We start from the raw sequence: 25736 nt of genomic DNA, 5'->3' as shown, positions 1-25736 counted from the left end.
CTTTTATTTGATATCTAAAGGAATGGAATGAGCCAAGTCCACCCCTTCCCATGGTTTTTAAACCCCATAGGTTACGCCTCTTTTTGGTATGGTATGCCGTTGTACAAATGATATAGATTAGACAGTCGTGCGTGTACTTAAATATTCCAACAATTTTCATAAATTTTCTCCATTGGAGCTTCACTTCTGCCCTGCACTCCTCTCTCTTTCTCTCCATTGAAGTGCGAACTCTGAATTCTCCATTGAAGCAACTTCTAGCTTTCTCTTCTCTCCATTGAAGCAGCTTCTGAGGTAAGTTTTTCTAATCAATCATAACAGTGTAGGGTTTATCGTTAATTTAATTGTCAGTATATTCAATTTAGGGTTCTTCTAAGTTTATTGAACTCTTCTGGTTATAATAAATTAATTACTGAAGTTATGAAAGATTATAACAATCTTTTTTTTTTGCTATATGCAATTTTTCGTTGATATATTGTTATACGAATATAATTTAATGTGATTTTTATAGCCTAATTTGATAATTGAATCAAATTTTGTTGCTAATGTATTGCTGGCTGTTGTTTATTTTCCTTTATTGTAGGACGAAACTATGAAATGGACCTTTCTTCGAATTTCCCTCGAGCTAGTTCTGCTACCAACGGTATGAATTTTTTACTTTAATTTTGAATTCGTATTGAAACGCTACCAACGGTCTTATTTATTTGTTTCAGAATTTTATTTTAATTGTTGAATTTGTATTAAAATATTGAAATGCTGAGATTGCTAGTTGATTAAATACTTACTTCGTTTCAATATAATTGCACCGCATTCCTTGCACCATTTCATTATCTAGTTGGTATAGTATGAGAAAGACTGTATTGTTCTCAATTTCGTGTTGCCTCCTTAACGTTCTCTTTTCTCTTTCTTAAATTATGTACCATTTAGAATGGTGTGATTATATTGAAATGAAGTATAAATGATGACACTATAGAATGTTGATTTGTTTAAGTAGAAAAACCAATTTCAGAGGAATTTGCTGATATTCACTTTGCTCCTTGAAGTTCTTCCATGTTCTGTTCCATAAAATTTGTCCTAAGACCTATATAATCCACATTTTCTCTGAATCACATCCTCTTGAATTATTCTTTTCTGTACGGAAAAAAGAGAGTAATATATTACTACTAATTTGCTACATAAAAGAAATAAGATGGGTTACTGATATTAGCAACATTATGAGTTTGATTAAACATGATATATGTGGAATATGATATGTGCGCCCAACCCCCATTGAGATGTTTATGAATTTGCTGATGTTCGTGATTGGTTCATAGGATAGCTCTTTGACTTTCTTGCAACAACTTCATGGTTTTGCATCATTTGTAACATTTTGTGAACTGTTTGGAAAGAGCCTATCGTATAACATGGCTAGTGGTTCTGAGTGTAAAATATAGTAAGTAAGCAATGTGCAATGCCACCCTTACAATTATTATTATTCGCTGCCATGAACCATCAACTTGAACTGAAATTGTGGTAAAATTGAGGAGACTTAGTCCTAGTTTTGCAACAAAGAATCAAGTTATTGTGAAACATAGAGTGTCACACGTAATTAGCACTTGCACATTTACACCCCTTAAACCTTTGCCAATTAGAGATGAAGTATTAGCAGTTGCACATTTGCACCCCATGAAATTATATAATGTATTTTTGATATGAGATTTGAACATATGTTATTGTATCTATCATTTCTCTGCTTGATAAATGGAGCTTTTTTTTTTTATTATTTTTTTAAAATTATATTTTATTATTCTTTTATTTATTTTTTACCTTTTTTTAATTTTTTATTAGCCTAAAATTATGAGCTAATTGAATCTCGCATTCAAAGTTGTGAAGTATATTCAAAATTATAATATTACAGTTTTGAAAGAAGTATGCATTCTGCTATGCCTTTTTTGTTCTTACAAAATTTGCCAAAAGGTGAAAGTAACAGAGTATTTTCTTTTGTTTAGTCGTGCAATTACCTAGAAAAATATGATATCAAATGCAAAAAGGAAATGAATGAGTGTTGTTTAAATTTATTTCAGACTTTAATGCTTAAACTTTCTCCAAACTTTTCTCACTTAATGCTTAAGGTATTGCCAAACAAATGAATTATTAATATCTTTTTTGTTTTTTTTTTTTCTCCTTTTTTAGTGTATAATTTGCTTTTGGATTGATATACATGAATAAATGACTTAAGCAATACTTCCTCTATTCTTTTTTAGTTGACACGTTTTGACTTTTAACTCTATTCACAAAATTAATTTTGACTAGATTTTGTGTTTTATAGTTATGATAAAACATAGTCATGTGGGATTTTGTTTAAAATTGTCTATATTTTTTAATAGCAACTTTTTATAATTTTTTACTTGTTGATAATTAGAGATATTAAGTGTTAATCTTGTGCGTTGGCAAACATGATAAATTAAATATGTCAACATAAAATGGACGAAGGAAGTATTTTTTTTTTTTTTTTTAAATTGACATATATTCACATTACGAGGGAGAAAGTCATTGGTTGAATGGCATATAGAAATCATGATAAAATACAAATTCTTACTAAATCATACATGATACTCATTCTCAATTAGTTGTTGCATATAAAGAAATTAGGGGTTTAATGTTAGGTTTAATGAAATCAATTCAGGGAAATATCATCCTAAATTAGGATCTCATGTATATAATTAGCTTGAATCTGATACACAAAACATGAAATAACTTTTGATGCGTGAATCTTCTAGCTGGATCAAATTAGTCACAAATGTGGAACCACAATTTGAGTTTCTCTAATGATATGCAGACGTATGATCAAATTGCAATGGAAGACTTAACTCTCTTTTACTCTCTGTTATGCTTTTATCTTGTACTACCTTCGTTTTCCTAAGTTTTACTCACTTTCTATTTTCCCCCGTTTTTCTAAGTTCTATTCACTTTTACTTTATTTTGTTATGATAACTTTTTATTCATTTTTTATCATCCATAAGCCCGCTATGTGGGCTCCCATTTTATTTAATAAATCTCTTACTCTCAATCTTTTTCTCCTTCTTAATACAAAAATACCCACATGTATGGACCCCATTTTTACTTTTTCTTGTTATGTGTAGCTATAGTAACTGACCACTTAGCAAAGCGGAGGTAATACATAATATATTCAAAAGTCAAAACCCTTTTTATCGAAAGTACTACCTCTGTTTCATATTATTTGCAACTTTTGCCAAAAATGAATGCTACATATTATTTGCAACAAATGTTTTCTTTCCTTTTTAGGTTGTCATTTCTCTCTATCTCTTTCCTTATCACAAGCATCCATATCTTTCTCTTCATTTTACACTCACAAACAAATTTTGCGTAGAAGTCTGTGTGGCCTTCCAAAGCTGCAAATAATATGTAATGGGGGTAGTAGATGATTTTCCCTAGCCGACTAGTTATGAAAATATCTTAGATGAAAATATATTATTGAATGAAGGAAAATCTTGAATAGGTGTGTTGGCTTATTCTTTCCCTTGCAAATAGCCGACTACTCACACACTCACTAAATCTTATGGCCATCTTTGCTTATATGCCGCTTTTGTGAGTGTTATCAAGTTTGATAATGTAGCTTTGTCACGACACTATGCCTATTTATCCTTAGAATAATGGTTCGATACGTACTATAGTGTGTGGTCCTATATATTTAGCCTATATCATATTGCAAGTCCAATCATATAAATATGCCAATTGATAGCAACCAAACATATTGATTTTTTAAATTAATTGTCATTTGTGACTAATCCTATACTATCATTTAGAGTAAATGCCTTTTATTGTAAGACATGCTTCCAATAGTTAATGAAAGCATACCTTTGTAATTGAAAGACATTCCATGATGGTAATCAATGAGGCTGAATGGTGAACTATAAGATTTGCAGGAATTTGATAGTGCATGATTATGGAATCAAATTGCATGAATATTTGTAGCATGATATATATTTAGAAGCATGCCTTACAATCAAGTGTTAGAAGATGAATAAATAGCTTATTGAAGGGGTTTTTTTATTTTTATTATTATTTGCTTGTTTGCTTTAAGAAAACTAGTTCTAGATGTACGTGAATACATGATATGTTTTTCAGATTTGAAAATACATGTACGACAACTTGTATTTTCCTTATTTTGAAATGTTAAAATTTTAAAAAGTAGAGAGTACAACAAAGTAAGGACGTTTTAAGCATTGTTGGTGAACTAAAAACACTCCATGATTTGGCTTATATAATAGAGACTAGTGTAAAAAAAAGATAAATGGCAATCTTATGATTCTTATGATTGATTTTGCCGATTCTAGATTATCTATTTCAGAATAATGATAATAGAATTCTGTAAAATAGACAATTTTAATATTCTTTTTACTTTTAATTAACATAAGGCAATATAACATTTGCAATATTGTTCCAAAAATATCAGTGTGTGCCATCTGTGTAATATGCAAGCACAGGATATCGGAATATGTCAAATGCCCAATTTGTGTATTGCATAGATAATTTTTTATCAAATTAATAATAGTAATCAATCTATAACCCCGTTCGTTAAAACATGCATTAATAGAGAATTTGAAGGGTTTTGGATTCATATTAAGTTATAGATTATTGCATGTTTGCATGTAAATCTCTGTGTATCGTCACTTATGCAATAGAGATATGAAGTCAATAAATTTTTTATTCCTCCTAACTATCACCTAACTTGAATATAGGTTATTTAAAAATAGGGAAGAAGGGCGTTATTGGTAGTCCATAATTTGGACATGAAACCGTTAGAAATTCCTTTATGATTTATATGATAGAGATGTATGGAACTGATCTCAATTCTATCTCCATTGTACAGGTGTATATGTTGTTCCTAGTCTTAAATTACGGCGAATAACCTCCACTACTACTACTCATGTTCGTTTACTACGTGTGCAAAGACATGTCCAAAGACATGCTATGTCTTTGAGTGTTCCTTGTATCTCTAAGCTGAATAGAAACTTGTTGCGATCTTCTCAAAGGTTTCAATATGTAGAGGCTATGTCTATACATCCATTTTCACAAGAAGTACCATTGTCAGAGTTAGACGATGCGGAAGTTTCAACTCCATTGAATTATATCGATAATGATGGGGATGGTTTACCTTCCGAAAAGAAAACATTTAAGAATAGGTTTCTGAACTTTTTACGGTTTGGATCAGTCATCAATGAAGCAGCTGAATCGTTTTTCAAGAGTGAGATTCGCCGTAGGTTGTTTGTTACTGCTGCTTTGTTAGTTATTAGCCGTGTTGGATATTTTATCCCTGTGCCTGGTTTTGATAGACGACTGATACCTCAAGCCTACCTGAGCTTTGTTTCCGGAGCTGCTGGTATGTGAATTGGTTATCACTTTCCTTATATATAAATATTTTCGTTAAATTCTGATATGTTATGTCTTTCACTGAATAAGTTATCGAAATATCTGATATAAGGTCTTAACTGCCACTTTGGTAACAATCTCTGATGTTTAAATTCTGTTTTCGTAACTGTAATTTGTTCTCTTTAGAAACTAACAATGCCTATGACTCTAAGAGTCTTCATTGCAAAACACAGTGTATACATTGGTTACATTGTAGTTATGAAGTAGCAATTGAGATCTTTAGTAAGAAATTCAATGCTGTCTCCTAATTGATAGAATATGAAAGTTCTGATGTGGATCCGTACTTAGCACTGCTGATTTTGAGATAAAAATTAGCTTTTGTTTCTCCTAACTTTACTCCAGGCTTTGCTTTTGAGAAGTATTGCTGGCAAATGACTATAGTGTTGCTGTTGACGAATGTATTATAATTTCTCTAGTCTTGCAAAATCAGCAGTGCTGATTTGTGGTGACTAATTGTGTTTTTTCCAGATGAACTCGGTGATTACGGTCCAGAACTTAAGATGTCTCTTTTCCAGTTAGGAATTAGCCCGCAGATAGCAGCATCTATTCTTATGCAGGTTGGTTTTCCTGAACTATGCATGAACACATGCTTTTTCCTCGGTTTGCAGTTCTTCTTACCTGTTTTCTGCTGCATAAAGTTTTAATATGCGTACATGGTGATATTACTGATATATGATGAAAGTTCACAATGACCGTAGAATACTAGGATTGTTGAAGTTGATTAAAACAGGTAACTTTCATCTTCTGGGTGGTAAGGTGATAAGTAGACAATGCAAACAAAAATTATAAGTTCCTTTTTTGTTTTAGCAATAAAGAATATCAGTGAGCAGCTTTGGCTGAAATCCGTCACTTGATCTAAACTAGTACCTGTGAAAGCATATTAATGTATGATGATGCATTCCATACCTTGCTAAAAGCTGATCCTTATTTACTATCACAAAAAGAGAAAGACTATCAATATTATCTGATCCTGATCCTCGCAGTTCGGGTCATTCTAGTGATATAGAGATAGAAACTCCATCACCTCCATATACATGATGAGTTTGCCTATATATGAGGTCTCAATTCCTGCAACAGAAATCTAGTACAGATTGATGACTAAAATCTTGATTGAGTAGCTACAGATAATGGAAAGAGTTAACCATGGAGATCATTCGTACTCATGTTGTTATTGCATTATCTGCTAGTTATGGTGATTGGATCTAGTTGAGTAAAAGTATCTATGTGGAAAAGTGGGAACGCTGCATACCTGTCACGTCACCACAAATATCCTATATATGCTATTTCCTGAAACGTGCCATGTTTTGTGTGAGCTGTGCACTGGCTTCCTTTGACTATTGTGGTGTTAAGGTGTGTAAGATCTGCAACTTGCTTATATTCTTTTTTCAATATCAGGTGAGACATGCATGGTATACTACAAGATTAGAAAATCATATGCTCTTTGTGAACGTATTTGTGATTCTAGAAATGTAGTTTGGCAGTGAATGCAAGTTGGTGAAAGCTGAAAATTAAGCCATAATACCTTCACAACCCCCCCCCCCCTCTCTCTCTCTCTCTCTTTTCCACTTATGAAATTTATCATCAGACTGGTGGTTAAAGAAACAATGGCTTAAAGCTCTAGTCAAAGGCTGATCTTTACTGCAGTAATTAGCTTCATTTATTTTGCTGCTTGAATCAATATTGACATTTTTCTTAGTCAATAGGCCATTAAAAACTTTGGAATTAGTCATACCTCTTGTTAGATGTCACTCCAACTCTACATTTCGCTGCAAGTGCCTATGGTCAGATTCTCAGACATTGATATGACATTTAAACACTTTTGTTGGGCAACTACGCAATTTTTTCCCAAAATGTCCGTCTCTAACCCAATCTTGAGTCTTATACTTGTCATTGGGGTATCTGGATGTTACCAGAGAACACGGATACCTATCTTGAGTGTTATACTTGTCATTGGGGTATATGGATGTTACCAGAGAACACGGATACCTATCTACTAGGCCTTGATTCCTTTTATTTTGGTAATTATGTAATGCAGGCTGCCGTTCTATATGCCTAGGTGAATACACTTTAATCTAGTTGAGAATCTGGATCATTCAACTTTTTTTTTTTTTTTAATTTTTTTCCCGAGAAATTGAGTATTTCTGATCACCTACGAAGCTTATTTTAAAACAGTGGTTGTGAAGACAATGAAACAAAGAAGTGTTCAAAAAGTTTTGCTAGAGACTTATTAGCTATTGTGTGTATATTTACTGCAGTCCAAGATGCACTTGGACCACTTAAGATAGATAGAAATTATGGCATGAAACATCTATATCTTTGGGTCCAAGCTGCATGCTTTAGTGGTAGAGCTTCAAAACTGCAACATGAAGTTGGAATTTATGAACCTTGACCTCATGGCTGGGGCCTTGGAGTAACTTTGTATGGGTGATAATAATTAATACGGATTGAGGATTTGGAAGGTAAAAAGGAGGGTAAATTAGGAGACACATCTGGAAATGGGGGATTTTCAGGGACATAACTAAAACAATCAGGGAGAGGAAGATGGATTAGGAAAATAAAGTGGAGGGTAATTTAGGAGAGACAACTGGAAGATGGGGGATTTTCAGGGACAAAACTAAAACAATCAGGGAGAGGAACACACACACACACACACAGAGTATATAATATATTCTTGGTCATCAAACTGGACATTGTTAGATGATATGTTCCCCCTCCCTGGGTAAAATATAAAATGAAGCAAGATTTCTCCAATATACTTTTATTTAACCTTTTATTGACTATTCTTAAAAAAAAATAGCCTACAAAAATCATAAAATACACTATTATTGCGATACAAGAGCTAGATATATTTCTCTAGACATTCGAATTTCATTGACTTAGCTCCTTTTCTCCATTTTGGTTTTCTAACCTCTTTTTTTGACTTCCATTCCTATTCCACCATCTCTAGCTGAAGAAAGACAAATTGGTCATTGGTAAACTATCCCTAATAAAAAAAATCTAACTAATTTATAAAATAAGGAAAGTAATAAGCAAGGGGCATTCTTCCATAAATTAATAAGTATATCGAATAATAACATAAGATGAAGATAAGTTGGAGCAGTCATTTACCAGTTCTAAAGTGAACTGGAAAAGAGTAAAATTAGCTAACAAATATGACAAAGACAAGGTAAGCAGGATTAGAGAAAGGGGCTAAACAAAGCCAATTCGTAAATTGGCAAATGAAGAGTCGAAGAAAGGGTAAAGGTGGATAAGCAACTAATTGAGATGATTGGCCCTAAAATAGCCATAGGAACACAACTACTTGATTCACATAATTGGACACTCTCATGCCGTCAAATATATAAAGAAGTAATTGGCTCAATGTCAATCCATAAATCCTCACTTAACTTTTTACTCGTGAGAAATCAAGCAAGTCAATAAAATGAAGTCAACCTTGGTCTCTTATCTCATATGACTAGGTAATCAATATAACAAGCACTCAAGAGATCCACAAAAATGCAAGCAAATAGTAGTTATGCCATTGATCAATCAATTAACCTGATTAAACCCCAAATTCGAACTCAAACACCCAAATTAATCATGGTTGGGTTTTTTTCCCAAACCCTACCCCAAGCAGGGTGAATATCTCCATCTCGGCACTTGAATTCACCATATGCTGTGAAGTCTGTGGAAAAGGAGATGAAACTCAGAGCAAAAACGACTTTGCGCTGCAGTGCTGAGATAACATGATGATGATGAGATGATGCTGCTGCCTTTGCATTGTTGATGTGGCTATTGTAGTGCAGAATAAGGTGTTGCTGTCATTTTTTTATTGTTGGTGGTGGCAAGGTCCCAATAGGGGCTGCTTTGGTGTGGTTGCAGGTAAGGAGTTATTGTAGTTGTTGATGGTAAGTGGTGTTGAATAAAGGTGTTGGCGGTGAAAAATTAAGAATAACAATAATTAAATAAAATGATAAAATAAAGTTAAGAAATGCCCTAGTTGACCAGTTCCCATAAGCACTCGTTCCAATAAATGTCCTATTTCCCATAATCTATCACTATTATTTATTATCTATCTATTCCATAATGGTCCCCCTCACCTACATATTCTATTATTTCTCTCTCTCCCTCTCTCTCACTTTTACTATATCAGAATGTTTAATTAATAAAAAATATCCACTTGCATATTTTTTAATTAATTAAAACAATTTGCCTAAAACTATGTGCCCACTCAATGGGGCAATTATTTTGTAATGGAGGGAGTAAATCAATCTAGCCAAAAAATAAACAAATAAACATTACATATTAAAGTTATTGAAAATAAGCTAATAATGCACATGATATTTTCATATGTTCCTTTAACATTGCAACTTTTACCTCGTCTAATGTTTTACAAATATTTGCAACATATCCATTTTAGGAAATCAAACATCCCTTTTCACACTGCTAATACTCAATATACCATCACTTATTAATACTTGTTGCTTTTAGTTAGTACTTGCAATCACGTGGAAAAGTTTGTAAATTTGCTTGTCTTTGTCTTCCTTTTTCCTTGAAATCTTGTGCACTCCCCCTATGTTGCAATATTAAAGAATGGAGGAAGTACTAGTTAGGATGCCGTGATATATATATATAAAGATGAAAAGGAGGTAAGTAGAGATAAACTCATTCAAATTACTACTCTATGGGTGTTTCACTTGCTCATGAGCGGTTAGAGGGCTGCTACATTTGTGTTTGACGAGTTTTACCCACTGCTAATTTTCTTTTTAGCAGCTAAACACTTGTTGAGTTGTTGGATACTCTATTGGTGGAGTAGTTGTTTATGATGTAAATGTGAACTTCTTCCACTTATGTTTTTGTTTCAGTCCTGATTAATATTTTATCATCTGTCCTGGACCTTTTTGTAAATTCTTTCATTCTTTTATGTGCTCATAATGATGTGTATTTTGACCTGATGGTCTACTTCCTGGACTCATTATTTTTGCTTCAAATGGAATGATCGAGTGGTTCATTAGCTCTTGCTCATATCCATTTTTTTTTTCCTTATGTGGCTGCAATTCTTAATCCTGTCAGTTTTTCCATCTATTTTTTTTTTGTAAATATTCCCTTGTTTCATATTCATAGTGATGTGACGCTTGCCTACTGTATGCAGATACTTTGTTATGTTGTTCCTGCCTTGGTTAAGCTGCGCAAAGAAGGCTTAGATGGCCATGAGAAGATCAAGGGTTATATGTGTGTCTGCACAGTTAGTCCTTAATATTGCTTTGGTTGATATTTTATTGTTAAGATATAGTGATAGCTTTGATGATTATCCTAATTAAATCTCAGATGGTGGACCTCTCTTGGCTTTGCCATATTGGAAGCTGTGGTAGTTGCCTGTCATTCACTTCAGTATTCCATCTATGCTGCCAGTCATAGGTACTCAATATTGATCCTTACACTTCCCATTTAAATTCGTTTCTAGATATTGGTCATTAGCTTTTATTGAAGTGTTAAACTTTTTTGAATAATAAAAGGTCATAAGATCACATAACACAATGGTACCTTGTATGTTAAAATTGAATATTGTATTGCGCTAGTACTTGAATGTCCCTTTTTGTAAATAAGTTTTTGATTTAAAAAAAAAAAAAAAAAAAAAAAACTTCATTTGCATGGGAACATATATTCTTGTTTGGGTATCGTTGCCCTTTTGCATTTTAGTTTTGTCTAAAAAAAAGGCTAGTTTTTATTTGATCCCCTTAACCCTTCTTAGGCTGAAGTTTGTACTTAAAGCTGGTTGGTGAGGCGTAACTGAGAATTACACGAGTTTTAGTTATGTTTATGGTGTATAACAATGAGTGTCACATTAAAATTGCTTATTCTTATTCATAATCTTTCCAGGGTTAAGCATGTGATGATAACATCTCTCTTGCTGGTCTGCGGTGCTATGACAATGACATGGATATGTGATAAGATTTCAGAAGCTGGTTTTGGTATGCTTTTAGTCAGTTATCCTTCAATTTAAAATTTATTTGATTTTGACCTATTCATTTAGCACTTTTTTTGCACGACTTTGATGTAAGTCTCTTGTGTACCATATTTGAATTCCTAATTTCCATTTCCCAACCTTAAAGAAAAGCAAGGTTGAGAATGAGTGTAGTAGCTGTAGTTACAATCGATGATTCTTTATTAGCGGTTGTCTTCTAGAATTCTTTATCAAGGTTGAGAATGAGTGTAAATTTTTTGCAGCAATTGTGCTCATCTGTGGTGGACCCTGGTGGTGGTTATGTTATTTAAGAAGGGACTTAAATAATAAAGCATTGACAGCAAACTTACAAGAAGACTTGGGAATCCTACAAGCTATAGAAAATAAGCTAATTTATCGACTGAACCCTTGGCCTAATACAAAATTCAATGTTTTAGAATTCAGGCCATACACATAATTTAACTAATTAAGATGATTAAGGGCCCAAGTGCCCAACAAGGCCAACATGTAAACCCTTACTTTAAGAGCTTGGAAAAACTGTGTCGCTCTAAAAAGCAATTGAAAATTGTTGTGAAGCCCATTTATAGTCTTCAATCCAAGTCACAAATGTTACAAAGCTTGACTTGCCAAGAGAGGCTGATCCAAACCGCTAGGTGATCAAATGATATTTAATGGGCTCAAGGCACATTATTTTAATTATGCTCTGGCAGAGACGTCATCTAGAAGTTGACTATTTAGTAATGCTTTGACCATTTGGATTCCCATCAATATTGCACTTTTATCATAAGCAATTAGTGATCGAGCTGATTCAAGGTTACCCAAACAGTTATTCAGTTTTGAGTTATGACTATATTTCAGGTCAAGGATCATCTCTGGTTATCTGTGTTGGAATATTGACCAGCTACACAAGTACACTATACAAGATGCTGTCTCAGTTTTCAGGTATGGAAAATCATAGAAAATTTTATGTTCTGGTGCAAAAGTCTACTCTCTCTAGACATTATTTGCTTGACTCACACTGTTCATGAAGAAGGATTATGTTGCCTAATCAACTAATTATATTAATGCGACGAGTTTGGCAATGCAGGCATAAAATGAAGTGTATGTGGTGAAACTGAAGCTCTTTTCTTTGCTGTTTTGCAGGAAGTGCTTTAAATTGGTCACCTTATGCACTTGCTTTACTAGGTATATTTATGGCTGTGACCATGTGGGCAGTTGTTGTGACTCAAGGCTGTAGGAAAGTTAAGCTGCAGTACTATGGTTTCAAGCTTGCTTCCACAGCCAGGTAACTTCTGTTTCTGTTATAGGGAGTTGATTAGGTGGTTTCTCTAATAGTTTGAAAGACAAATACCATATACAATCAGCATATTTCCAAGTGATGGGGGGGGGGGGGGGGGGGAGAAGAAGAAAAGAAGGCAATACCTGCATTTGCCCCCATGATAGGATATAGTTCAAGCAAATATGTGGACTTAATATTGTAGACTGAGATTTCATTGCTCCTCAGATTATATCCTTTACGAAACCATCGTAGCCGTATTACTTTTATTCACTGTAATAGTCATTTTAGGAAAAACGTATTTGAGCATATTTTGACGAAATAATGATTAAAGTTAGTAGTTATCTGTAAAGGAATATATTCAAATATAGGTAAAGTGTTAACAAAAACAAAAAAGAATGGTGTCTAACTGTCTATAGTATATGCCTTTACAATTAATCTTATTTCTTGCACAGAGATGCATCTCCTGTTACCGAGGTGGAGCCATACATTCCATTCAATATAAATCCATCTGGAATGCAGCCTGTTCTCACCACAGCATATCTCTTGGCATTTCCTAGTATACTTGCAAGGTCATAATCTCTGCCCTGTTTTTATATATCTAGTTCATTGTAATGTGTATGTTAACGTATGTATGTATCTGACTTGAAAGAAAGGCTCCCTAAATTTTCGTTGTACCTAAAAAAAAAATTACACACATATCAATGTGATATTCGCATGTTCATCCACATAGAGTATGCACGTGTTTTGGTCTTGTAAATTACAACAATGGCTTCGTGTAAGGCACCACCAACTTTACCATTTCTTGGTATGCAAAAACCTAAGATATCGATGTCCCGGCACTAGAGCTAATCAAATTTGGTCAGGTCTCAAGCAATGATTATGGCCAGAACATTTCTCCCAGTCCAATAATCAGGCTGTTTTTTCAAGGTTATGGCCTGGTCATAGCTTGCCCAATTACACTGCCCCAATTCATGATCAGCTCTTCATTTTCCCAAAACCAGTACTTTGGTGATAACTATATAAATTATCAATTAGAATTACATCTAGCATTTACTTATTTACACAACCATCCATGCTTGCTTTATAGGATTTTATTAAAGATAATAAAAAACCACCCTTAAGGCCTTAAGTGTAGGTTTTATTCCATTAACTTTCCTTGGCATCTTTATATTCACATGATCATATTCTATTAGGAAAAGAAGCACAATCTAAATTTGCTTTTCCAGTTCCAAAGATATGCATTCATTTATAAAAATATGTACTTTCTTTATTCTTTTCAGTTGACACTTTTTTTTTATCACACAACGGATGAAATTGTAGTTATTGTATATGATCAGTGCCTTGCTCCTTTTTGTCATAAATTCTTTTAAGATTTATTGCTTACAGGTTAGTGCTTTAACATGAAGTGTTATTTGCAGCTTGCTCGGCTCACAATTCTGGGAACATGTAAAAGAGATATTGAACCCTGAAACATCAATTGGTGCAGCACCCTGGGTTTATTACACAATTTATGCATTCTTTGTCTTCGTTTTCAATATATTTGATATTGTAAGTATACCAACTTACTTTTAATTTCTGGACTTGTGATTTTATGCTTTCTTGCTAATCATGTTCCAAAATTTCTATCAAACATTTTCCATTTGATCTTAATTATAATTATTTGCACAAATTTTAAGAAGTTATTTGAGTGGATGGGTGGATGTAAGAAAAAGATGGTTAAAGTAAGATAGAATGTAAAAAAGTGGGTGAGTGTAAGAAAAAGATGAACTGATGAATACTGTGGGTTAAGAGTAAGTAATGTAGTAAAAGGGGTTTGCCAAAAATAGAATAAATTGAAAGTGTAAAGAACCATTAGAAACAGACCAAAATGAAGTGTTAAGGTCAATGTATGATGGAAGGACTTGCTTGTGCATTTTGTCAATTCCTACCTACCTATTACTAATGAAAGAGTGAACATATTTTTATTCAGCTGCATCTGTAAACCATTTTACTGAAAATTCTCCAGGCTAACATGCCAAAGGAAATTGCCGAGTACTTGAACAAGATTGGTGCTAGGATTCCAAACATAAAACCAGGGAAGGCAACTGTTGAATATTTGACTAAGATTCAAGCATCAACACGTTTTTGGGGTAAGTTATCAGTGTTCTTGTTTAGTAATCCTCTCCTTTCACGTGTATCATCTCTTAATTGAATTTATAGGAGGCATGTTGTTGAGTATCTTAGCCACTGGCTCAAGTATACTTGATCATCACTTGCGACGCATCAATGAGAGTTATGCTATTGGATTTACATCAGTTCTTATCATTGTAAGTTTGATACATTTCATTTCCTTTTACTTCTATGGATTTGCTTGTTGTGAGATTTGGATTTACAAATGCATTAATTTTCTACCAGCATCATGATGTCTGTGCTACTTGTTGAACACCTGTGAATCATGCAGAAGAAATTCACACAATTGGCCTTTATGTTATAGGACTAAAATGTGAACAATTATTAATCTGGTACAGGATGGCTTTCGAAATTTTATGTTGTGTACTTCTCTCTCTCTCTCAGCTAAATTCTAGCTGACCTGCTGAAGTATTCCTTCTACTTTTTAATCATTTTGCTAATTTTTACATATTTCCATATTCTGTATTATTTAGTGTTTGTTTTGCAATTTTTCATGCATCAGTTCATTTCAGGATGTTTCCACAAGTTTTAATTTGTAGCTACTATTGTGTTGTAGGTGGGTTCTATTATTGATCTGAGAAGGTCCTACCAGGCCTACAATGTGATGCCAACTTTGAGTAAAGTTCTAAGGCGGTATGGCTTGTGATCATGTGTATACTATACATATTTCAGGTATCCACTTAATGTGTGCTTCCTTCTAATCCATACCCTTCATTAACATGACGCTTATGCTCTTTTTTGTGTAATTGTGTTACAGCATATATATCAACTAGCATAGCAGCTAATTAGGATAAATCAATTTATCTGGATTCACCTCAAATTGACCAGAATTGTGAGCTCGCCTAAGACTAAAACTACAAGATGAGCAACCACAGCGAAGCTGAAGTTTAAACAAATCAGAAGCTACTATGGATGTCAAAGTGTCATTGAGATTGAAAAGGGACTTCAAGTTCGTCGTTTAATAAGCCGGCTTGTGATTCCAGGTTACTCCATTTAGTTGAATTTGCTGTAGTGGTTTGCGGAGGCAAGGTGTTGATTCTTCTGATCCATTCAACTACGAAATTTTGGTGCTAGTGATTCAGCCATACAGCATCCAGCATGTAAACTAAATTATACAGAGGATGCTATCAGCTACATGCCATCCTCTTATGCAATACCCCCTTTTGTCAGCTTGTAAATCTCTGCTACAGTAGAGTTTCATTGTAAAATCGTAATAGCTTCTCATTGTAAAATCGTAATAGCTTCTGTTATTTACATGGTTGAAAACCTAAACCAGGAGCTTGGTAGCAACGACATTTGTATGAACTGAGTATGTAAAGATAGGTATTGTATCCCTTTATCCAACTTCATACCCATTGCTGTATCTCTCTAATTAAAAGTTGGAAATCAAGGTAAACCTTTTATTTATTTAATTATTTTTATTTTATTTTTATGTGTGTTTTTTATAAGAGGTAATAAGAATAGCGTCTTCATTAATCGAAGGACAATTTGTCCATAATCGAATACTTACAATTTACAACACAATCTAATTTCACATTGGATCATTATTAGTGTTTACCTCTTTTAATAATGCAGTATGCATTAATTCTTTATTGTTGCACTCTCCCACAAACATCAAATACATCTCTATTTACTTGTCAAAAAAAAAAAAAAAAAGAAATATATCTCTATTTAACTCCATTTGTACAATAATTTATTAGTTTCCATATATTAACCACAATGCATTTTAAAACTAAGCGCGTATATAAAAACAAATGAAGTATCATTTTAGAAACGGACATTGAATTCCGTTGTTAATCTTTCAAATGTAATCAAACAGCATGACTAGGAGAATTTGTACGAAGTATTAGATTTTTCACCAACTACAACAACAGGATTGAAAACGTTAACATCTTCAATATATATTTTTTTTTTTGACATATGCTTAATAAGAATCTAACAATCAACCACTATTCGCTCAACAATATGATCTCTTTCAATAACAGAATAAAAAATAGGAAGAAAAATAATCAATAATTTAATATAAATGAATGATTGAGTACTAATACGTGACGAATTATCGTAATATATGGACTAGTGGCTGATACTGAAAGCTCCACTATAAAATTTTCAATCATTTGGTTCATGCATCTTTCCATAAGCTGATATACATACAACTTTCAGTCTCTAACCCGAACCGTTAAACCCGACTATTTTCAACTGATTCGAAAAGGAACTTAATCGTTAAAAACCCATTTTTTAGAAACCGAAAACCGATCCGACCCAATTTTTTCTAACTCGAAATTGAATTGAACCGAATTTGTGCGAACCGTTACTAACCCGACTTGTTATCAAGCCAAACCGTTACAACCCAAAACTGACAACAACCCGAACCGATTACGTCTGAACTCGATAGTAACCCGACCCATTTTAAACCGAAAACCGTTTAAACCCAGCAAAAATCCGATAAACCTGAACCGGTCCAACCCGTACCCCGTTGTGACCGAACCATTTGTAACCTGTAACCCGTTGAGACCGAACCGTTTCCAATCCGTAACCCGTTGAGACTGAACTTTTACGACCCGTAACGCATTGAGACCGAACTATTTACGACCGGTAACCTGTTATGACTTAGTCGTTTACAATCCGCAACCCAATATGTTTATGATTTGATCCTTTTCAACCCACTACTCGATAAACCTAACTTATTTATGACTTAACTTGATTATAATATGACCGGTTCCTACCCATTATCTGACTAACTCAATTCGATAATGATCCGACTCCATTTTAACCCAATATGATTTGGACTAAAACCCGCTTTAAATTGGGTAAACCCATTTTCAAACCGACCAATTTCAATCCAAACCGATTATGACCGGACCCGATTTCACCCGATCTGTTTTGAACCGAAAAGCATTTTCAAACCGACCTAGTTTAACCCAAACTGATTATGACCCGAACCAATTACAACCCGACCCAATTAGGACCCGAACTGTTTTGAACCGAAACCCACTTTAAACTGGCTAAACCCGTTTCCAAATTGACCCGGTTCAACCCAAACTGATTATGACCCGACCCGAATAGAAAGCGCAATAAAAAAAAAATCAAACCGAACTGACCCAATGATTTTCATAACCGACCCAAATCGACCCGCTAATCATTTCAACACGTTATAAACTGACCCGTTATAACCCGAAACTGATAAACCCAACTCAAACCCGACCTGTTTACCCGAATTGACACCCCTAAATATACATGATTTGTTTTTTTCTTATTTTTTATATGTTGGGTCACCAATTTTGTTCTCTTTTCTAACAACCTGATTAAAGGAAGTTCTATTAATATCAAATTGAGCAATTGCGCAAATTGTGTAAATTCAGTTGTATGTCAATTGTCAATTAAGTACTATCACGTATATATTATTTCGTGATCTTAGCTAATGTTTATTTCTTGTACGTTATGATATGATCGTAGTGATGTTGATTTCGCACTGCAATGAAATTACTCGGCGCGAATTCCTGAGATGATTATGTACTTTTTAGTACTTAGAGCATTTCCAATAGTTATAGTCTTGTAACTTTGTAAGTTGTGACTGAACAAATATTGGGTAGGGAGTAAAGATGCAAGTTGAAAAATCGTAGCTCTTCCGTTTTTAGTTTATGAATCTATTCCGGAAACAAACATGTATTGAGACTAGTACTGTATTTATGTTTTTATTTATTTATTTATTTTATTTGTGTATACAACTAATTACGGTGGAAGTGGATTATGTGAATATTTCACAACGTAGAGAGATTAAATTGAGTCAAAATGTTGGGACAGATTTTGACCATATATCACCTATTTGAGTAGTTGAGTCTTCCCCAAGCAACGAAATTTAGTCTTAAAATCAGGATTATAAGATTTAATTATTATAAGATCACCAATATAATCACGATTAACAACTTATGCAATTGTAGATGTCGTTTGACGGTTTATTTACAAATCAATCTTTTTTATATTAAAAAAAAAATCTATGTACGATACATCAAATTTTAATTTTGATGTTTGGGAGTGATAGCTCAATGGAGCCACTCCCCGTTTCTGTAGCTTAGACCTGGGATAGAGTCACACCTCGGGCACTCCCACCCACATATTCCTCCTATGATAAGAAGGGTTGTGTGGACCCTGCTTACCTTAAAAATAAAATCAAATTTTAATTTTGGGGATCTAAACAGAGAAGGAGCCACTTAACCTAAATATAAGCCTGTAAAAAAATCACAAGAAACTTTATTTTATACAATATATAATCGGTATGAGTCGGCAGATCCATGAGTATATAGAGGTACCACTGTACGGCTTGTACCCCATTCCATCTAAAAAGAAAAAAAAGCTTATAACAAAGAGACCAGCCGCCTATAAACTCCAACCAGTCTCTTAGATACCAATTCACCAAACTTTTTCTTGTTAAAATCTATGACCTGTTACTGAAAAACCTGGTCTAGATGGCATTCATATAGTTCATATGTTTTCTTAGGTTACATTAGTTATTTTTCAGCCAAAGAGACCGGTCGTCATAAACACTGGCGGAGCCAGGATTTTCAAATTGGGGGGACAAATTATGGATATAATATAAAAGCGAAGACAGTTGCATTATAATGTATTTAATCCTGATATACCAAAGCACCAACAAGAATAGAAGTATAAGCAATCACATGATAATGCACTAACAGGATTATAAGCAAAGGATATCACAAAATCTAAAGTGTTGCACATAATGACACTTAATCAACAAAAACATAATAAAAGCAGAACCAAATATACTTGCCTAATGGAAGTCCATTTAATATGGGCAGCTCCCAAAGATTGTGTTTGTACATAAAAATGGCTAAATGTTGCTCCTTCACCGATGATCACCTCAAGAACATAATTAGTCCAATAACACTTGTTACCATCTCCACCTAAAAACACCTCAACTATACCCACCTCTCCTCCCTTCTATCAACACCAATACTCTCGGGTTCGAAACCGGCAACATATTCGACTCGGCATCACTCCCTTTCAGTGAGAAAGACCTCAAATTTAAAGGGGCATCAACTCGGCACCCTTCAGGCACATAAATAAAGATCAAATCAGGAGCACCAACCCCATTTAAAGACCAAAACAAATCCCCTTCAATATTTGACACAAATTCCGATACCCTTTTCAGAATATATAGCCTCAGAAAATAAGTAAAGTATGGGGAGAAAGAAAGGGTTATTGGGTTAACAATTAAAATTGCAAATTGGGGATTTCAAATTTTCAATTAGAAGAACAAATTAATATATTTAAGAGTTAAGACATACCTTTAGATGCAGCGAAAACCAGAAGATGACCGAGGCGGCGACTGGCGACTGACGGACGACCGACGACGATGAGGGGTTTGGCAGGCAGCGACCGAGCGACAGACAGGACTTTGGTTTTTTAATTTTGGTGACTGTCGAACGGAATTGAAGGTTGTCCGCTGTGCGCTGTCATCTGTCGAACCTCGTCATTGGCCTCACTGCTGCGAACTGCCGGAGAACGGTGGACAGCGTCAGGCGACTCTGGCGAGGTGAGGGCGAATCGAAGAGAGAGAAATTAAAAATTGAAAGACTTAGGGTTTGGCTGCAAATGTCGCACAGAGCACTCTGTAATTGCGTTTTTTTGTTTTTTTTTTTAAATTTTTTTTTTTTAATTTTTTTTTGAAAATGGGGGGACAAGTGTCCCCACTCGTCCCCTTCTAGCTCCGCCCCTGGTCATAAACATGCCTCTAAGATAATTTTTTTTATTTTCACACAAATATATTCACTTACTCATTCATAGAAATAGTTGTCAATGGATGGGTTCATCGTACATGCAAAGACTAATACAATAGTGAAATATATTAACTATTACTAAAATAAAACATTGGTGACATCATTTCTCTTCAAAACTGTATAGATGTCGCTTTATATGAAATTTTTTCTCGCCTAAAACCATTGATGATGTCATTATTTTGTGATAGTTATAATTTTTTTTTAAAGGATTTTTTTTTCTTTTGTATGATACTTCGTAAACAAGCTAATTAAGTTCTTTCAATAACTTTAATCTTGAAAACCGAAGTATAGTAAATTGAATAGCAACTGTATTCTTTTCTTTTGATTTAAAGATCTATCATTCCCTCTCCTCAAGTCCTTAACATTAATATTCAAACGTCCAGAAGTTTCCTGAAATATTCAAACTATATTTCTTTCAAAAAATCTCCTTCCAATGAATTTATGACAAAATTAAAAAGATTCATTGTATATACGAGTTCTATACTATGATTTTTTTATTAAAACTGTGCATCGCACATGGGATAATCTGGTAAGTTAACAAGTCACATTTTAGTTGACAAATTGATAATACTTTACATTTTATTTTCAATTTTTATTTTGTAAAATTAAGAGCAAGATAAGCTCAAAGATTTTTCTTATATGTTTTTTACAAAAAAATAAAAAATAAAAAACATAAGAAAAATAAAGATAAGACTAACTTTCTTTCAAAAAAAAAAAAAAAAAAAAGATAAGACTAACTATGTTGGCCAAAAATCATTGTGTGGACAGGTGTACGAACTGACAAAAGCCGTTTGCTTCAATTAACTCAAAACAAAATCAAACACAAATTGATAGCTGCCCCCTATTTTTTAAAGCAACTTTGTAACAACAGGTTTTGTGTGTGACTGATCATACCGTGTGACCAGCTAACACACAAATAACCCCTGATCAAGCAACTTCTCACTCGTCTAGTAATTGCTAACTGAGTAATTTTTGACCGACTTAGTAACTCCTGACTGACCTAGTAACCCCTGATCACCAATCTAGTAATCGCTGACCGACCTAGTAACCCCTAACCAAGTAACCCCCGACCGACCTAGTAACCTCTGACCGATCTAATAACCCATGACCAAGTAACCCAAAACAAAATTCTCTCCAACCTTCAACCCTAATACCCTGCTTCAAATCAAAACAACCAACAACAAAAAACCCCAATCAAAACAAGTTGTAGCAGCCAGCACCTTCGCACCTCACAGCAGCTTCTCCATCGCGCCTGACCACCGCAACAACCTTCTTCTATCTCACACATCCCACCTACCTCACAACCCGCAAAACCCACGCCAATTAACAGCAAAAAATCGGCCATCAGCAAGAACTGATATAGTCGAAGAAGAAAGATTGTGGACAGGGTCAAAATTAGCAAGGTGCAGCGGGTGCATATCAGCATTTGATGGCTTGAATCTTAAAATCTGGATATATCGAAGAGTCCAAGTAATTCTTTTCCAACTCATTTGATATCGGCATTACAAACGGCAACAACTTTTTATGCATTGCCCGTTCTTTTTGGCAAAGAGGAGAGAAAAATTGGGTGGAGCAGGGGTACGATTGTTGGAAATGTGTGGTCTGAGACTGGCTTGGAGAAGAAGAGAAGAGGAGAGAGAAAAGACTTGTGGTGTAAGATTTTATTTTATTTTTTAAAAAAAAAATTATAGTTGGTCACATCGTGTGGCCAGCTACATATGAAAGTTTGTGACTCTGTAACACGGAGTACATATCTTTACACATGCATGCAATTACTCGAAACAAAATTACTGAAACATGCATATTACATTTTTTTTTTATTCACAAAAGTTGCTGTTTTATTTAGCATTAACGCTAACTTCAATTCAGTTATAAGATCCCGTTAATAATATAATCTTGAGCACTAACATGATAATTAATTCCAAACAAAGGAGTATTAGTTTAATTTGGGCAAAGAAGCAATTATCACAAGCTAAGATACTACTAACTTTATGTACAAAGTAGAAATTATCAAACTAAAAGGTCTTAAAACATTACATTAACGTTTATACGTGACATTAATTAAAGTAAAGTGGCATCTAAATCATAACACAAATTTATTGTTGTATTAATCATAACCATTAATCATAGGGAACTCGTCCATGACCCAGGGCAAACTCGTTGAGTCCGACTCAGCGAGTTCAACCCCGTGGTCCAGCCCAAGCAAAGATTCAAGGTCTAATATTTGCTGACTCAGGTCATTATTATTCATCCCATTCACAAAATCCTCTTCTGAAGTAAGATGGTCCACCCCATCTCCGTAGAATCCCATACTCATCATTGGCATCTGAGTCGACTCATTGCTAAGGGTTGACGACTCGGTGAAATCCGATATGCGCTGCCTCTTTGCAACAGGTAGGAAGATCTCCTCCAACGGTGCCGTCAGCAATGGAGACGGTGGTAGTGGTGGGGTGTCTGGGAAGTTGAGCTTGGCCTTGTCGCCGCGAATCTTCTTCGCGGCGGCATCATAAGCACGGGCAGCTTCTTCAGGGGAGTTGAAAGTGCCGAGCCAGACCCGAACGCCTTTACGCGGGTCTCGGATCTCGGCCGCCCATTTACCCCACGGGCGCCGTCTTATTCCTCGGTATACATTCTTCCGAGTTCGCGGAGTCTGACTCGGGTTTGCAACTCGCTCTGCTCGGTTGACATCTTCCTGATGAGTTTTCACCCCATCAAACGGCGAACCTAACAAATTCATGACAAAGTGATCTACATGACAACATCTTATGTCAGATTCATATTAATAAATTAAATTTGTCCATTTCTATACATAATATGATCATCAATTCTTCATTTATTTATACGAAGTGAGTATAATTTGGTTGATTAATGGTTTTGTTGATTCTTTAGTTCTATCACCTGACACGAATTGAAATTCATGCATCAATGTATGAACTTTGAACAAGAAGCAAACATATTAAAGTACTCTCTCTTTGTTTGTTGTACAAAAAACAAAAAACCAATAATGGTAATGATAATGATAATAATGATAATGTATTTTGTTATCTTATCAGCTCAATGGCATGTACTGTTTCATCTCGGCTATCGAAAGTTGTGTCGACATCATGTTGAAATACTGTATTTTTTTGCGCCAAAATAAATTAATAATTAAAACATTATTAATTTAACGTAATTTGCACCCAAAAAAATAAATATTTAACGTAATTTCTTGTGTAATTTGCACCTAAAACGAATTATTATAAGAGTATCTAAAAAGGAAAATATTTGACGTATACATATTATACGGGAATGGACAAATTTAATAAATGAAGAACATTAACTTATTATACGGGAATGCTTTAATTTATACGGAAACCATTTCATAAAAATAGATTTAAGGATGATTTGTGTAAAAGGACATTTTAAGTGAACGATTTTGTTTAAAAGGACCTTTTAAGTGAAAAGTTGTAAAAAAGGATCTTTTAAGTTTATATTATGTTGTAAGAGGATACTAGGCTAGGTTTTCCGGGTGGTCAACAGCGGAGCTCCGACGTTGACTCTCACGTGGGGGTTACATGACTTCTAAAAAAAAGCCCACATATTTTTATTTTCTCCCAAATTTCCCTTATTTTTGAATTACCCCTTTTTCAATTTTCCCCCTTTCATATTTTTTAAAAAAACATGTGGGCTTTTTTTTTAAAAATCACGTGACTCATGAGATTTAACCTCGGAGCTCCGCCGTTGACCACCCGAAAAAATTAGCCTAGTATTCCTCACAATATTTTTTTTCTGTGAGGGGTACTAGACTAACTTTTTCGGGTGGTCAACGGCGGAGCTCCGGAGTTGAATCTCATGAGTCACGTAATTTTTTTAAAAAAAGCCCACACTATAATACAACTTAAAAGGTCATTTTTCACAAATTTTCACTTAAAAGATCCTTTTAAACAAAATCGATCACTTAAAATGTCCTTTCACACAAACTTTCCTAGATTTAATGTTTATATAAAGTTAATACGAACTAGCATTATACTTATATTATAATAATAATTATCGGGAAATGTTTGAAAATTTTACCACAAAATTAATTAACTATCAATATAAACCAAAATAAAAGTAGGAAAGAAAATTAAATCCATATAACCAAAACAAAATTAATAAAATCCATCATCAACGCATAGTTTTATAATGAACTCACAAACCATCTTTATTTTTTATTTTATTTTTTTGGTGCAATACAAACTATCTTTTAGTTTATGGAGACCTTAATTTTATGTTACAAAACAAAAGTAAAACTACAAAAATACAATAAACAATATATACAAATATACTCTTTGGAGGAAATAAAAAAAATAAAAAAAAAACATACCTCTTTGAGGGGTAAGCGTTGGTTGAGAAGGGGGCGATGATTTAGATTTAGGAGGAAAAGAGGAAAGAAGGTCGGCATCGAGCTCGGACCAGAGATCGTGAGTGGTGAGATTGCGACCGCGCTTGGCGGCGATGAGGTCGGAGATAATAGCGCCACCGCACATTATGTTCAACACCTAATCTTCAACATTCAACTACTTTTTTTTAAGGTTGGCTTTGCAAAAGTAGATATGAGAAAGAGGGGGATAAAAGGTGAGAGGTTTGGTTATTTATAAAGAAAGCTGAGACTGCTAAATAACGAAGATAGAAGTGACTACTAGAGCCTAGAGGAGGCAATAATACGAAAACATTAATACGAAATTTATTTATTGGGTAAAATAATGAGCAAGTCACACGGGTACTGCCCAAGTTGTTGTGTTATTGTTCAACTTGGCTGCGTTTTTAACGTCAAGTCGTAAACTAAATATCCTTGTCTTTAATAGTCCATCGGTCAGAGTAAAGGCTTGTTTAGTTCACCTTATGTTTGCTTATCTAAACTTATTTAATATGGTTTGATCTAATTTGATTTAATTGTCTGATTTGATCAAACATTAATCTTAAGTTTACGATAATTTATAAAGAAAAAATATATTAAGTGGGGTCTTGTTAGATTCTTAATAATGTGTATATTTTTTTTTTGAAAGAATATAATGTGTATATTGTTAGTATATAATTTTCATAAATTTTTTCATTATGAAATTAAAGATATTTAGCGATAAAAAATTAAATTTTA

At 34.0% G+C, this 25736-nt stretch overlaps 2 protein-coding genes across 3 annotated transcripts; one reads left to right on the top strand and one right to left on the bottom strand.

Annotated features, from left to right (window-relative positions):
- Positions 1–93: 93 nt before the first annotated feature.
- LOC110734991 (preprotein translocase subunit SCY2, chloroplastic-like) lies at positions 94–16254 on the top strand. The gene is made up of 15 exons (XM_021915112.1): positions 94–291; positions 581–640; positions 4871–5380; positions 5899–5987; positions 10562–10641; positions 10738–10827; positions 11290–11381; positions 12233–12316; positions 12518–12659; positions 13106–13222; positions 14072–14201; positions 14659–14782; positions 14853–14959; positions 15379–15494; positions 15580–16254. Exons 2-14 carry the CDS (start codon positions 595–597, stop codon positions 15466–15468), a joined length of 1701 nt encoding a protein of 566 aa, XP_021770804.1. The 5' UTR covers positions 94–291; positions 581–594; the 3' UTR covers positions 15469–15494; positions 15580–16254.
- Positions 16255–22484: 6230 nt separating this feature from the next.
- LOC110734990 (ethylene-responsive transcription factor RAP2-3-like) lies at positions 22485–25346 on the bottom strand. Of its 2 annotated transcripts, none has more exons than XM_021915111.1 (2): positions 24966–25346; positions 22485–23344 (listed from the first exon to the last, which is right to left on the bottom strand). In XM_021915111.1, the coding sequence occupies exons 1-2, from the start codon at positions 25126–25128 to the stop codon at positions 22728–22730; spliced, it is 780 nt and encodes a 259-aa protein (XP_021770803.1). In that variant the 5' UTR covers positions 25129–25346; the 3' UTR covers positions 22485–22727. The 2 variants fall into 2 exon arrangements, with proteins under 2 accessions (XP_021770803.1, XP_021770802.1); XM_021915110.1 differs by having other exon boundaries at positions 22485–23368; positions 24966–25338.
- Between the last annotated feature and the right edge of the window lie 390 nt (positions 25347–25736).

Source organism: Chenopodium quinoa, unplaced genomic scaffold (genome assembly GCF_001683475.1).
Source record: "Chenopodium quinoa cultivar QQ74 unplaced genomic scaffold, ASM168347v1, whole genome shotgun sequence".
Classification (NCBI taxonomy): domain Eukaryota; kingdom Viridiplantae; phylum Streptophyta; class Magnoliopsida; order Caryophyllales; family Amaranthaceae; genus Chenopodium; species Chenopodium quinoa.
Note: the sequence above shows the minus strand (reverse complement) of the source record. Positions and strands in the feature narration are given on the sequence as shown.